This window comes from Arachis stenosperma, chromosome 9, assembly GCF_014773155.1.
Source record: "Arachis stenosperma cultivar V10309 chromosome 9, arast.V10309.gnm1.PFL2, whole genome shotgun sequence".
Classification (NCBI taxonomy): Eukaryota; Viridiplantae; Streptophyta; class Magnoliopsida; order Fabales; family Fabaceae; genus Arachis; species Arachis stenosperma.
Window position 1 is genome coordinate 9,056,685 of NC_080385.1, and position 15,257 is coordinate 9,071,941.

A 15,257-nucleotide genomic window follows, 5' to 3' on the forward strand; every position below is an offset into this window, starting at 1 on the left:
TGCTGCAATCTTTGTTTTGATTGTTATTTGCTGCAGTTATTGATGTTTTAACCTTTATATCAATGGGTTCTGTTATACATCTTTGCTGCCCTGTAAATGTACATGTATACTCTCTATTTTCATTTTGGGGTCTTATGCATTAACATCAAGGACAATTTTACTATGAAGAGATTTTTGTGTGAAGAGAACCAAGAGGAGTGTATAATCTATTTTAAAAAATTAATAAAAATAAAATAAAACATTCTCCTAGATAGATATATCTAACTATCTATCAAAGAAAATCTCCATATCTTTATTTTTCCTTTTCACTATAGCATGATGTTAACCTTTTTACTATTTAACGACTTTTACCTGTTTATATTATTTCTTTAATTAGATACAAGTGCCAAAAGACAAATGTGTAAATGGTGTTTAATTATTGATACAAATGATATATTTTGACCATCGTTTGTATGTAAATTCTAACATTTGTGCAAGCATGTTTGAAAATTTTGGTGTTTGAACGAAACGTAAAATAAAAATTATTTACACAGAAGTTATTGTTTTCTTTATTTTTTTAATTTTAATTTCATTTATATAAAATCAAATTCTATGAAAATAATATAGAAAATTTTTAAATCAGCATAGAAATTCTATAAAAACAATGCAGAAACATTTAAAGTCAAACACCAATACTATAATGAAACAATATAGAAATTTTGTATAAATAACAAGGGAGATATCTATAAACATAAACAAGAGGGTACGAAAATTATTCTTGTAAATTTTATTTATTTTTTAATATCTTTATTAGTGCTGTTTTTTTGTTTAATTTTTAGGTTCATAATACTTATCATCATCATCACTAATTCAATAATGTACATAAAATAAAATTTAAAGTTATTTTACTTAGAATGCATCATGTATGAGTGACTTTTTTTTCTCAAAAATTTTATTAGTTATATACATAAAGGAGGAGGGCTGTGTTAGACTTTCGACAGTCAACATAAAAACTTAGTCGAATCTTCATGACATGGACCAAAGACGTTATTGCGCTAAAGCTAGGTCATTGCTTAAAAGCAACGTGCTGTATGGCTCGCGTACAATGTCAAAGGAGCAAGAGCCGCTGCATCGGTGTCCGAATGTAGTGTTAAATGAGCAAAGATTCCCGCATTTTCGTGAACGAACAAGGATAAATAAGCTAATTCACAAAGAAAAAGATAAAGGTAAAGGTCGGAGTGACAGAAGAAGGTTGAGATTTGGGACATAGGACATGGAACATAAGCACTTTAACAGAATAATCCATGGAGGTGGTGGATATCATGACAAGGGGGAAGATTAATATCATGTGCCTACAAGAAACAAGATGAGTCGGTGCGAAGGCTAGGGAGTTGGATACTTTCGAGTTCAAACTTTGGTATACAAGAAAGGTGAAGAATAGGAATGAGGTAGGTATTATCGTGGATAAGTTGTGGAAGAAGGACATAGTGGATGTCAAGAGGGTGGAAGATCGGATCATCTCTATCAAACTTGTGGTGGAAGGAAGTAGTTTTCATGTAATTAGCGCCTATGCACCGCAAGTGGGTTCAAACGAACAACACAAGATAAGATTTTGGGAGGATCTCGAGAGTTTGGTCCAAGACATACCTTCGGGAGATAAGATTTTCTTAGGAGTAGATTTAAATGGCCATATTGAAAGAGAAGTGACTACGTATAGAAGTATTCACGGAGGCCATGGTTTCAGGGTAGTCAATACCGAGGATAAAACTATTTTTGGACTTTTTCTCAACCTTTGACCTTCTCACATATACATGTTTTAAAAAGAGAGACGAACATCTTATAACCTATAGGAGTGGTATGACAACCTCTCAAATCGACTTCTTTTTGTTGAGAAAATTCAACTGAAAATTTTGCATTAATTGTAAAATTATTCTGGAAAAGAGTTTAACAACACAACATAGGATGTTCGTCATGAATTTTTGCAAGGATGAGGAACCCAAAGACGAGGTAGTGGCGGATGAAAGGTGAGGAACAAAAAAGCTTCTTAAGACAGGTAGAAGAAGAGGCAAAGTGGGATGGGGATGGAAGCGCGAAAGAGATATGGAGGGAGATGGCAGAAGTTATTAAAAGAATAGTAAAAGAAAGTTTTGTGAATCTAGAGGGATAGGACCAAGAGATAAGGAGTCTTGGTGGTGGAATGCGAGTATACAAAAAAAGATAAAGGAAAAAAGTGAGTGCTTTAAGGAATGGTCTTTGTGCCGCAATGCAGATAATTGAAAAAAATATAAGGCGGCTAAGAAACAGATAAAAGTGGCTGTAAGTGAAGCAAGAACAAGAGCATATGAGGATCTCTACTAGTCTTTAGGCATGAAGGAAGGAGAAAAATGTATATATAGAATCACAAAGAGCCTTGAAAAAAGAATGAGAGGCTTGGATCAGGTTAAGTGCATAAAGGATAAAGATAAAGAGGTTTTGGCTTAAGAAGAGAATATCAATGAAAGGTGAAAGAGCTACTTCTATGAGTTGTTTAATGAAGGACATGAAACTCTTCCGAGTCTTGGTCAGTTATGCACGAGGGAAGAAGATCAAAACTTCAACTACTATCGAAGGATTCGAGACTTCGAGGTAAAAGAAGCTCTAAAGCACATGAAAAATGAAAGGACAGTAGGACCCGATAATATTCCGATTGAAGTTTGGAAGGGCTTTGAAGAGAAAGGCATCAGTTGGTTAACCAAACTTTTTAATGATATTTTAAGATAAAAGAAGATGTCAGATGAGTGGAGAATAGCACATTGATACTTATCTACAAGAATAAGAAAAATATACAAAGTTGCAGAAACTATAGAAGGATCAAGCTCATAAGTCATACCATGAAGTTTTGGAAAGGGTAATAGAACGGAGGTTGAGACAAGAGACACAAGTAACAGATAACCAATTTGGTTTTACGTCAGGCAGATCCACCGTTGAAGTGATATACCTATTAAGAAGGATGATGGAGAGGTATCATAGTAATAAAAGAGATCTACATATGGTGTTTATTGATTTGGAAAAAGCATACGATAGGGTACTAAAGGAGATCTTATGAAAAGTTTTGGAAAGGAAGAGAGTAAGGATTGCATATATTCGTGCAATTAAAGACATATATGATGGGGTTACAACTAGTGTGAAGACTCAAGGTGGTGTGACAAAGGAATTTTCTATTGGTATAGGATTACACCAGGGATCATCCTTAAGTCCATACCTTTTCACATTTGTCTTGGAAGTACTAACAGAGCATATCCAAGAGCCTGTGTCATGGTGCATACTTTTTGCCAATGATATCATCCTTATGGGAGAGTCAAGGGAAGACCTAAATAAGAAGTTGAATTTATGAAAAGAAACTCTAGAGGTGTATGGTCTGCGCATAAGCCGTAACAAGACGGAATATATGAAATGTAAGTTCGGTCGCCGAAGAAAAAACTCTAATACAAAGGTAAAGATTGGAGAAAACATCCTACGAAAGTCTTAAGTATCTTGAGTGCGTCATACAGGATAATAGAAAGATTCAATAGGATGTAAATCATAGAATCCAAGCAGGTTGGTCAAAATAGAGGAGTGCGTCTGGTTTTATATGTGATAAAAAAGTGCCTTTAAAACTTAAAGATAAATTCTATCATACTGCTATCAGACCGGCTATATTTTATGGTACAGAGTGTTGGGCGGCCAAAGGAGAGTACGAACATAAGTTAAGTGTGGCAGAGATGAAGATGTTGAGATAGATGAGTGGTCATACGTAATTGAATAGAATAGGAAACGAAGATATAAGAGAGAGAGTTGAAGTAGCACCTATTGTGAAAAAAATAGTAAAATCGCGTCTCAGATGGTTTGGACATGTGAGAAGAAGACCGACAGAATATCCAGTCAGGAGGGTGGATGAGATGGAATATGGATAAGTGGTGAAAGACAGAGGAAAATCTAGGAAGACCATCTATGAAGTAGTCAAACAAAATCTATATATAAACAATCTCTTTGTAGATATAATATATGATAGAGCTCAATGGCGTCGTTTATTCATATAGCCAACTTCACCTATTAAGACAAGACTTTGTTATTGTTGTTGTAAAAGAATTTACTTTGTTCCTTTTTCTTATAATTGCTATAAAAAAAACATACTAACAAGAATAATAAGTAGAATTTCTTTTTCTGCAACAAGTACATTAATTTAATTAATTCGCTAAAAATAATTATGCAAAGTCAAATTTAAGTTCAAATTTAATCTTTATTCACTTAAATCTTTAAATAAATTATATATCTTTATTTCTAAAGATAATCACTAAAATTGTTCACAAATTATTTATTCGTTATCAAAATTATCTTCAAAATATTTAAAATATGTTAAAAATAGAATAAAATACACTAATAAACCATTTTAGCCTCAAAATTATGCTAATATTCTATTTTGATTTTTGTTATAAGTATATCCTAAATGATACATTCGATTTACATTTTTTTAATATAAATCAAATCAATTAAATTCGATTTAGCTTGTATATGTTGTATTAGTAGTAAATCGAATCAAATAGATTCAATTTACTACTAATAACAGATTATTTACATTTACTATTGTTAAACATAAATGTCTATAAAAAGATACTTATTTAAATTCAAATAAAATATAAAAAAAATAAAAAAGAACAAAAATAGAAATATAATTTTTGTCCGTCTAATAGTGGAAGGTGTGTCTGGAAATCAATCCTAGTATAACAGGGAAGCCGGGTGGTGAAATGCCTTTCATAATTGCTGTAGCAGGATCTTGTGGTGAGGTTCTTTCGGGTCTGTCGTTCGAAGCCTTCTAATCGGTTAAATGTGTGTGCTTTTTTTTGGTGACTAATGTGTGTGCCTTAATCGTGTGAAATCTTTTTTTCTCTTCGAAATTCATTCTTGGTTTCATAAAATCTATATTCTTATAAATTTATATAAATTTAAAATAAAATAATAAATAATTTTTAAAAATTTATTAAAAATTATTGTTTGATTTATTAGTATTTAAAGAATTATTATTAAAATTTTTAATAATAAAAAATTAATATAAAATATAATTCTTTAATGTAGCATAAGGGTTAAGACTTCAATTTTTTTCATAAAAGAAGGAAACTGGAACATAGAAAATTGAAAAAACGAAAGAAATGGTCAACTAACAAGAAATAGATTCTTTTTAATTTTTTTAACACTTGAAGAAATGCAGTGTAATCTCTTGCCATTAATTTTATAAATGGGACCAAAATTATATAAGAGAGAAAGAGCAATAAAAGGTAAAAAATCACAATTGATACCATCTAATTTTTTTCCACTAAAAAAAATCCACTTTCTTCAACTAACGGAAATGGATCCTCTCCAGTAAAAAAAATACTTGAAAGAATAAAGTGTGATCTTTCACCTTTAATTATCTAAGTAGAACTAAAATTAAATAGGAGAGAAAAAATAAAAAAAAATTAAATTACACATTACATAGCATTCAGTTTTTTTTTTTTCATTGGAGAGGATCCACTTCCTCAACTAACTTGGTGAATAAACATAACATTTTGTCAGTTACTTTTAACCAAGTGTGTGAGAGGATGAAGAAGAAGAAGAAGAGAGATGATGATAAAAGAGAATAAATAAATAAATAGAAACGGACATTAGAAGGGAAAAATATGACCGTTACAACTTACACGCTGCAAATTTTCAAATTAAATCATTAAATAAATAAATAAATAAATGATAAAAGCCAGTTTCACAAAAGGAAAGCTGCAAACTTTCCACTTCCACAACACTCCTTTCTATTGAAGCATGGAAACAACGAACCAAGTAAGCAAAGAAGAAGAAGCTGAAGAACAAAGGAGAGACTTGGTTGTGTCTAAGGAAGAAGAAGGAGAAGTAGAAGAAGAAGAAGCGCACCCGTATTCCTTTCATGTCTCTGGACCAAGGAATTTGTCTACCCTTAATTGGAGAGATCTCATCTATTCAACTTGGTCAGTACCCATCTCTCAATCTCACTCAAACTCTGCTTTTTTTTGTTCAAATTTCTATTGAAATTTGGATCTAAATTGGTAGGATTAGATTATGGCTTCAAGCACAGGCTTTTAGAAAATAAATAAAAAATATGAATTTGAACTTTATATAAAGCGCGCTTCAACTAGGGTTCCCATAACTAATGTCGGTGGCTTTAGATTTTGGTGATCTAAAATTGGTAATTCCTGAATTGCTAAATAAGTTTATATATATCCACTCCTATTATCATAGTATTTATTATTTGTTTCAATTATTAATTATTTGGAGTGGAATTTTCTTCGCCCTGGATTTGTGGCATTTCCATTATTGTGTTAGCCGCTTAACGTTAACTTTGCTTTTGTGTAGTGAATTTTCTGAATATGAAATTTCCCTGTTGATTGGACTATTATGGGGGATCTTTTTTATTTCCATTTTAAAGTCAATTTCTATCTTGATTTTGGATAATAATAATGGTGTCTCTTTGATTAATAACCATGATTTGAGCTTGAGCAATGTCTTGTTACCAATAACTCTCAAGTTCCTCATCCCAATTTGAATCTGATCTTATGATAAAAACATTGATCTTTTGTGGAATTCAGGAAGGATTCAAATTACAAAAGAACAGTGATTGCATGCTTTATACAAGCAGTTTACTTGCTTGAACTAGATAGGCAAGAAAAAAGAACACAAGAGACTGCACTTGCACCTAATTGGTGGATCCCCTTCAAGTACAAGCTCACACAAACTCTCATCGACGAAAGGGATGGATCCATTTTCGGGGCAGTACTCGAATGGGACCGGTCGGCAGCTATGGCCGACTTGGTCTTAATGAGGCCTAGTGGCGCGCCGCGAGCTGTTCTAGCACTCAGGGGAACACTACTCAAATCACCCACAATGCGAAGAGACATCGAAGATGACCTTAGATTCTTTGCCTGGGAAAGTTTGAAAGGCTCTTGCAGGTTTAAATTGGCATTGGAGGTACTAAAATCGGCTTCGAATTCCTTCGGAGGAAGCAATGTTTGTGTGGCAGGGCATTCATTGGGTGCTGGTTTCGCTCTTCAAGTTGGAAAAGCATTAGCCAAAGAAGGAATCTATGTTGAGACACATTTGTTCAATCCACCTTCGGTTTCTCTAGCAATGAGTTTAAGAAACATTGGAGAAAAAGCAGAATCTGCTTGGAAGAAACTGAAATCCATGCTTCCTTATAGTGGCCAGGAATCTCGAGCCGGCGAGGAAGGAGATGCCAACAAGAATCTAGGATTAAAGAGTTGGATACCGAGGCTATCGAGCTTCAAGAACTCTGGTTTTGGAGTGGGCAAATGGGTTCCTCATTTGTATGTAAACAATAGTGACTACATTTGTTGTTCTTATAATGATCCGGGTGGTGATGGTGGAGTTAACAAGGAGAATGTTGCACCACCGGGGAATGGTCCGGTCGCGGCGAAGCTGTTTGTTGTTACTAAGGAGAGGCAGAAGTTCCATGAAGCTCATGGATTGGAGCAATGGTGGTCAAGTGATGCAGAACTTCAGCAGGCTATTCATAGTAGCAAACTGATAAGTAGACAGTTAAGATCTTTGTATAGTGGGAGTGGTAGTGGTACTTCTTCTCAAGTAACACAAGGAAAGTCTTAGTAACTGAAAATTGGAGTTTGTTTTCGATTGTTTGTGAAATTGAATTCTTTGCTTTTATTTGTTCATATGATTCTTTTGTATTTGTCTTGTTTTCTGTTTTGGGTTTTTCTTTAAACAAATTAGTGTATTGTTTTGCCTTACAATAAGTGAAATCACTCTTAGTGAAAAGTAAAGAGAACTTGCTGCTTTGATATTTGTCATTACATGTGGAATAATCTCAAGTCTTTCTGGTTTGAACACATATTTTCTTATTTTAGTTTTAATATTTTCTGATTTCATTTCTTAATGAAAATATTAATCAAACAAACCCTTAGTATCCTAATGAGGTTATTCTGTGTCTAAATTTTACAAGATGTTGGATCAATTTTTAAGGAATTAATAGGCAGTAGTTTCTATCAATCCACTAATATTATCAGCAGTGGAACTATACATGCATTGGGTCTTATTTGTTTGTGCAATAAAGAGAAGTACTTTTTCAAGGGATTTTTTATTTTATAAATGTAATATTTATCGAAATAAATATTTTTACGAATATTTATCGAATTAAATTTCTTTATCATATCTCGTTTATACTGTGAACGAAATAAATTTTCACGTATTTCGTTTACAGTGTAAACGAGATATGGCATGTCAGACGGACACGTGAGTGTAAACGAGATATATATATCTCGAGATACATGAAAACGTCATCTCGTTTATACTGTAAACGATATATATATATATATATATATATATATATATATATATATATATGACAGAAGTTCAACTTCTATAAAAGCATGTGTAACCTTTAGTATTCTTCACACACATTTCATATCCTTCCTCGGTCTCTTATTTCTCTCAAAAACATAGCTAAATGGTCAGTACCAATCTATTCATAGTTGTGCTTCTTTATCCCAATTGTCGTATGAGAAATGGCGACAACGGGAGTGACGTTTAAGTGTCAGGATCCGATATTATTTCGCACTCAGCATGTGGAGACGTTGTCAAATTTGAAGAGTTTGATATTGAGCAAGCTCGGTGGGACATAAGCGAGGGAAATTGGAAGGGTGGCGTATAGGCTGCTGGCACTCATAGAAAATGGAGTTTTCCGGTTTCGAATATTCCGACTTCACGGAGACGAGCACATGCAATTGATGTTCGATATTCATGGGAGGATCATGTGTGAACAGGTAATGGAGCTGTCTGCCGAGGTGGGTCACGGTGGTAGTGGGTCGTCCGTACACGAAACCTACGTGCAGGACAACCAACCTCTCGCACCACCTCCCATTCATGTCGCCATTCCGGAGCATGAGACAGAGGAGGGTGAGGAGGAGTCGGACGAGAATTACGTGGCGGACAGTGAGTCTTCCGATGGTGGCGATGAGGATGAGTTTGTGCCGGAGACACCTGCGGGGGCTGTGCCGTGCCATGTGCTGCCTCCATCTCATCCGATTCCAGTGCTATCGGCTGTGCCAAATCACTATCACAATCTTCATTTGGACGCCAGGCATGAGAAGAACCCGGTTTCTGACAGCTGTGGAGTGAATTACAACCTGGAGGGCGGTGTGGAGTTTCGGGTCATCAAATACCCTTCGATCAGTAACATGAAATAACACCTGGCGTACTGTCGGAGGGTCTCGGGATCGTCTGTCTGGGGCATCTGGCGGACACGATCTTGTAGCCACACAAGCTTCAGTATGAACGACTCCTTCCTCTGCGCCGCCTGCTGTGCTGCCACGGAAAGTCTTGCGCCGAGAAGTTGCTCCACCAACGCCCACGTCTGCGTATGGTATCACCTACCAAAGTCACGAAGGCACTCCCCGACAGGGTTAGCGTGTGCGCGTAAGCCTAGGTGGTACACCATGTCCTGCAGAGTGATAGTGACCTCACCCCACGGGAGATGAAACGTGTGCGTCTCTGGATACCATCGCTCCACCAGTGCCGAAATCAGGGAATTGTCAAAAGTAAAATCTCTAAGGGGCACGGTGTCGCCTCAGCCAGATATGGGACGATGGCGTCCGGTGGAGGTAAAGTATGGCTCACTCGCTGGCAAGGTTCTGAAAACCGAACCGGTTATCGAACCGCTCTAGGTAATGGTTCACTGGTTCATAGGTTCAACCGGTCCGACCGTAGTTGAACCGTAAAAACCGTTTTATAATAAAATAATAAATAAAATATAAATAAGCACATAAAAATATAATTATAGTCTAATCTAAACTTGAAAATATCATTCAAATTAAAAGTACTACACAAACCAAATGTTATAATCTCATTCAAATACAAATTCAAAGTTCAAAAGTCAACAAACAAACAACCAAACATAACATAGCAGCATCAAAATGAGCCAAATTTGTCATCAACCATCAAAATCCTCCATAATTTGTTGCAGATTTGCGTCATTGATTTCATCACCTTCATTTCCACTACTTGGACCAGAAAAAGCAAGTGGTGCAGCATAAAATGTACTAGTACTACCACCACCACCACCTTGATCTAAATCAGCATCAATCTCATTTAAGAAAATATAACACATTATCAATAAATTAAAGATCAAAGCTATTGTAATTTATTGTATGTTCAATAAACTATAATACTCACTAAGCAAGTCTTCAATATTACTTGGAAGATCAGGCTCTTTTTCAACAACCTCTTCCGTCACCCAAAAATCAACCTTATCAATAGTTTCAATATCGATTGGATCATATTGCGACTTTTGCTTTCTTTTTTTTCTTTCATTCTTAACAAATTAAATACAATATATGATAAGCCTAGTATATTAGCTATACAAAATCTAATGATATGAAATGAAAGGATGAAATATAAATTACCTGGATTTAAGACGCAAATTATATGTAACATACACAATATCACTTAGCCTATCATGCTCCAATCTATTCCTTCTTGCTGTATGAATTTGATCAAAAAGATTCCAATTCCTTTCACACCCTGAAGAAGCAGATGCTTGGCTAAGAATGCGAACTGTCATTTTTTGTAAACATGGAGCAGAACTACCAAATAACCTCCACCATTCATCTATAAATTACAATCCTATATCTCAAGTATTAGTTATCAAATTAAGGAAATCAAAACATAAAATAAGTAAATAACTAAAGCTTATTATCAAACAGATATTATTACCAGGTTGAAGTTTTTTTGCAGCTGGAACAGCTTCAGGCCTATCAAAGCTTTCCTTTCGATCTCTATATAAGTGTATTTCTTTCATTGCCTCAACTGAATCTAAATTATTAACCTTGCAATGCAATGTAACAAGATCAAGTAAAGCTCGCATGACATCAGGTGATTCTCTATAATTTTCAGAAAAAAAGCAATCAGGATTCAAGAAATAGGCTGCTGCGTGAAGATTTTTTTTCAAATGTTTGTCCCATCTTGAGTTGATAATCTCTGTGTAAGGTTGATATGCACTCTTCCTATGCTTGAACATTTCTTTGATTCCATTTTCTGACCTCAGCATACCTTCATAAACAATTTCCAATGATGGTTTATCATCGGCATCTACCAACCTCAGCAATTTAATCAACGGACTCACAATTTGACATACAGTAAAACAATCATCCCAGAATTTATTGTCTACGATAATTGCACTCACAGCTCTCCCATTAGCACTCCTTCCTAATTTGTGTCCGGTAAAGTGTGTATCAACAACCAATTGTTGTAATTCCGATTTGTGCTCAAAGATACTCATCAATGTGAGGAAGACAGTGGCAAAACGAGTTGTACCTGGACGAATAATCTCCCTCCAATCCTCTTTTTGTCTTAGCCAGGACAAGAACACCGTATGATTATATACAAACACGGTAATCTTCGAAGCACGTGTTGCAAGGCTAGAAATATGTGGCATGCTGCTTATATCTTTTAGAATAAGATTCAAGCAATGAGCAGCACAAGGTGACCAGTGAATATTTTCAAATTTCTTATTAATAAGCCTACCAGCAGCAACATAATTCGCAGCATTATCGGTCACTACATGAACAACATTATCAGGTCCAATCCATTCAATCACCTCTGAAAACAAGTCACACAAGCTAGAAGCATTTTTAACCATACTTGAGGCATCTACAGATTTCACAAAGCACAACCCTTTCGAACAATAAACCAAAAAATTAATCAATGTTCTTTGCCTTTGATCTGTCCAACCATCAGCCATGAGAGTACATCCAGTTTCTTTCCAAGCAGACCTATAGCTATCAACAACCATTTGACACTCCCTTTTGAGATCGGCTAATAAGTTAACCCTCAAAGAGTCATAAGAAGGACTTTTAAAACCAGGCCCAAAGCCAGCTACACCATCCAACATATTTTGAAAAAAAGGTGACATAACCGCATTGAAAGGAATCCTACAATCCAAAAGCCATCTAGCCACTCGCTTATCAACTTCATGAAGCGCCTCTTTATTTTGAAACACGCTTTTCAGACTTGGTTGACTTCCCGGAGTTGTTCTTGGTGCAAACATAGGAGGAATAATGATTTTTGCTTTCTTTTTTGGATCGCCTCCAACAACCTCCTTAGTTGGTAACTGACTCGGAGTTTGTTGTTCCTCTTGCGCTATTGCTTCATCAATTGCATCCTCACACTCATCGGTACCCTCTTCGTTGAAACTTACTTTCCTTTTACTAGTTTTACTTTTCTGAATCTCTTTCAACAAACCTTCCATTTGTTTTTCTACATCATAGGGGACCTTAGAACACTTCTTAATGTCTCCACCTATCTTCGCCAAATGCTTTTTCATTATATTAATTCCCCCGCCCCCAAAAGTACTCAGACAAAATAAGCATTGGTAATGCGGCTTTCCATTTATATTCTGTAAAGCAACGTATCTCCAAGCAGGATCAGTTTTTCCCCGAACACTAGAAGTTTGTGACTGATTTTCGTTACTCGCGGGAGGAAGAGAACGTTCATTCAAAGCAGAATTATTTTCAGCATTATTATTCCTAGGTAGGTCTTGGTTGATACTTTCTTCCATACCTAAATATTACCAACAATCCAACCAAATAATCTCAACTCTCAAGTTCACAGCAAATGAACAAACAACATCCAAATTCCAAAATCAGAGTATACAAACAACATCTCAGGTTCAAAAAATTCAGAATTCAATTCACAAAATCATCTCTCAAAATCAGAGTATACAAAACCAGAGTTCACAATGACAAAATCATGTCACAAAATCAGAGTTCACACAATCAGATTTCACAAAATCAATTCATATTTCATCACAGAATCAGTTCATATTTCATCACAGTTTCATGACTTCATCAGAGTTCAGTCAGTTCACAGAGTTCACATATCACTATCAGTTCATAACAGTTTCAGAGACTCAGAGTTTCATCAAAATTCTTTGTTCACAGAGTTCACAGAGTATCAGATTTCATCACAAAATCATGTTCATAACTAAATTAAAAAATAAAAATTACCTGGAAATGAGGACTTCAGTTCTTCAACGCTGCTGACGCTTTTTTATTGCTTTCTCTCAGAGGCAGACGCTGACAGCGAAGTGGCTGAGGGCGCTGACCGTGCTGACGCTGCTGAGGGCGTGACAGAGGTGAGTGAGTTGAAGGCTTCAGGCGTTCTGTCTCTCACAGCAGTAGCCGGTGGGTCGTGGTGGGTCGTGGCCTCGTGGCCTCGTCGGTGTTGTTCTGTGGGAGTGGGAGTGTGGGACGCTGGAGGCTGGAGTGAAGCACGAAGTGACGAAACTGACGAAGGAGAAAAGGGAATTAGGGTTCCCACATTGCAAAACGACGGCGTTTTGCTGCCAGGTTAAAAAATCGGCCAGGTCTCGGTTCGGTTCGACCAACCGGTAACCGGCCGGTTCGTCGGTTCAATGCCGGTTATCAAATTCTGTGGTTTTTTTTATTGACCAAACCACTTTAGCATCCGGTTCACGGTTCTACCGGTTTGACCGGCCGGTTCGAACCGGTTTTCAGAACATTGCTCGCTGGAGCAACCGGAGGCGAGGCCTCTGAATAATGACAAACAAAAATAATATTTAAATTATATAAAATCAATTATAACTTATAAATTATTTTTTACCATTTTAAAAAATTGATTTTATTTTTGGTAATATTTATCTCTCAAAAGTCTTAAGAATAATTATTTTTATTATCACTTTTATTACAAATTAAACAATATAATACAACAAAATGAAGTCTTAAATTTCTAATACAATAAAAATATCAAAATTTATTAACGTAAACAGTGTCATACTATTATAATGGCATTAAATTTATAAATACTAACAACATACCACAGCAATAACAGCGTTCCAAACTAATGACATACCAATCTAGTACAAGCGCATAGAGTTCTAAATAAAGTCTAAAGACCTAACTCCTAACCCATATGCCAACGTCCTAAATCTTCATTACTACTCTAACAATGGCAACATCATTAAATTTAACAACCATAATGAAACTAATCTCGAAGTCGGCCACCCCGGCGTAATGTGTCGTCTCATTCAGCCTATTTATGTCCCCGTCATTTTCCACTTAGCGCGCCATCACCGCTTGGATCAAAGGTATAGTCAAAAAGGGTTAAAAGAGGAGAGAAAGATGTCGACAAAGTGAAACTGCGGCCCAGAAGTCAGCTGTAAACGACTTCTATATATAGGTGCGTACGGCCCACATCTCGTTTATAGTGTAAACAAAATGACATTGCGTATATCTCGTTTACAGTGTAAATGAAATATACACATTGTCATCTCGTTTATACTATAAACGAGATATGACAGGAAATTTTAAATCGGTAAATTCTCTAAAAATTATTTATTAAAATAAAAAATCTCTTTTTCAAGTTGAAGTGGGAAAATATTTTATATTTGGATATATTTATAATTTATAGAAATACTTTTGAATTAGAAGCAGTCAAATTGTTTTGACACGATAAATACATAAGTACATCTCAAAAATTGCATCAAAGTTTGTTTGTTTTTACCTAAATTTTTTTCTAAAAACACAAATAAACAATTCAAAAATAAAATAAACAATTAGGCCAAATATTTATTATTGCAACAAAAAAGTACCTTTTTATCCTAAAAGTACAAAGAAACAAGACTTTACTCTTTCAACTGAAATAAATCTGATCATGAGAGACTAATAGACTCGTCAACACCAAATCTCCGTCTTATAATTAGAACTTGAAACCATTGATATGATTAGGAAAAGAGAAATTCTATGGTGTTTACAAAATTTGTGCTTAACTTGTCTAAAAGATAAGAGGTAAAAGAGTAGATTTCACTATTTATATTTGTGTCAAAGTAGTTGAAAATTTAGGCATATATGAAGATATCTTAGAAAAAAGTGTATGCATATTAACTGTATATTTATACATAAATATATAATAACTTATTTTAATATACAAATAATATTAGTAGATATATATATTAAAATTAATTATTAAAATAAGTTATTAATATAAAATATATATTAAAATATAAAATATACATTAAAAATAAATTAAATAAAGATGTATTATAAATACGTCATAACTCATTTTGATATATAAATAATATTTTTAAATATCATTCCAATAGATAATTTGTGTTGAAATATTCATAAATATGACCGAATACTAATGCACAAATGTAAAATATAGTTTTAATTTATGTAATAACAAGGAATTTTTTTATTTATAATCTCATGCTT

General features: G+C 34.7%; 2 protein-coding genes across 2 annotated transcripts; one reads left to right on the forward strand and one right to left on the reverse strand.

Moving 5' to 3' along the window:
* The first annotated feature begins 5,752 nt into the window (after nt 1-5,752).
* Nucleotides 5,753-7,791, forward strand: LOC130951299 (GDSL esterase/lipase At4g10955-like). The gene is made up of 2 exons (XM_057879950.1): nt 5,753-5,969; nt 6,588-7,791. The coding sequence occupies exons 1-2, from the start codon at nt 5,788-5,790 to the stop codon at nt 7,618-7,620; spliced, it is 1,215 nt and encodes a 404-aa protein (XP_057735933.1). The 5' UTR covers nt 5,753-5,787; the 3' UTR covers nt 7,621-7,791.
* A 2,167-nt stretch (nt 7,792-9,958) lies between these two features.
* Nucleotides 9,959-12,583, reverse strand: LOC130949015 (uncharacterized). The gene is made up of 4 exons (XM_057877855.1): nt 10,741-12,583; nt 10,431-10,581; nt 10,201-10,322; nt 9,959-10,095 (listed from the first exon to the last, which is right to left on the reverse strand). The coding sequence occupies exons 1-4, from the start codon at nt 12,581-12,583 to the stop codon at nt 9,959-9,961; spliced, it is 2,253 nt and encodes a 750-aa protein (XP_057733838.1).
* Between the last annotated feature and the right edge of the window lie 2,674 nt (nt 12,584-15,257).

Bases quoted from the DNA above. Each gene is read 5' to 3' on its own strand.
- LOC130951299 (XM_057879950.1), top strand. From the start codon at position 5,788: ATGGAAACAACGAACCAAGTAAGCAAAGAAGAAGAAGCTGAAGAACAA. The intron at 5,970-6,587 runs GTCAGTACCCAT...TGTGGAATTCAG, and splicing joins GATCTCATCTATTCAACTTG to GAAGGATTCAAATTACAAAA.
- LOC130949015 (XM_057877855.1), bottom strand. From the start codon at position 12,583: ATGGAAGAAAGTATCAACCAAGACCTACCTAGGAATAATAATGCTGAA. The intron at 10,582-10,740 runs GTAATAATATCT...AAAAAATGACAG, and splicing joins TGCAAAAAAACTTCAACCTG to TTCGCATTCTTAGCCAAGCA. The intron at 10,323-10,430 runs GTAATTTATATT...AAGAAAAAAAAG, and splicing joins AATTTGCGTCTTAAATCCAG to AAAGCAAAAGTCGCAATATG.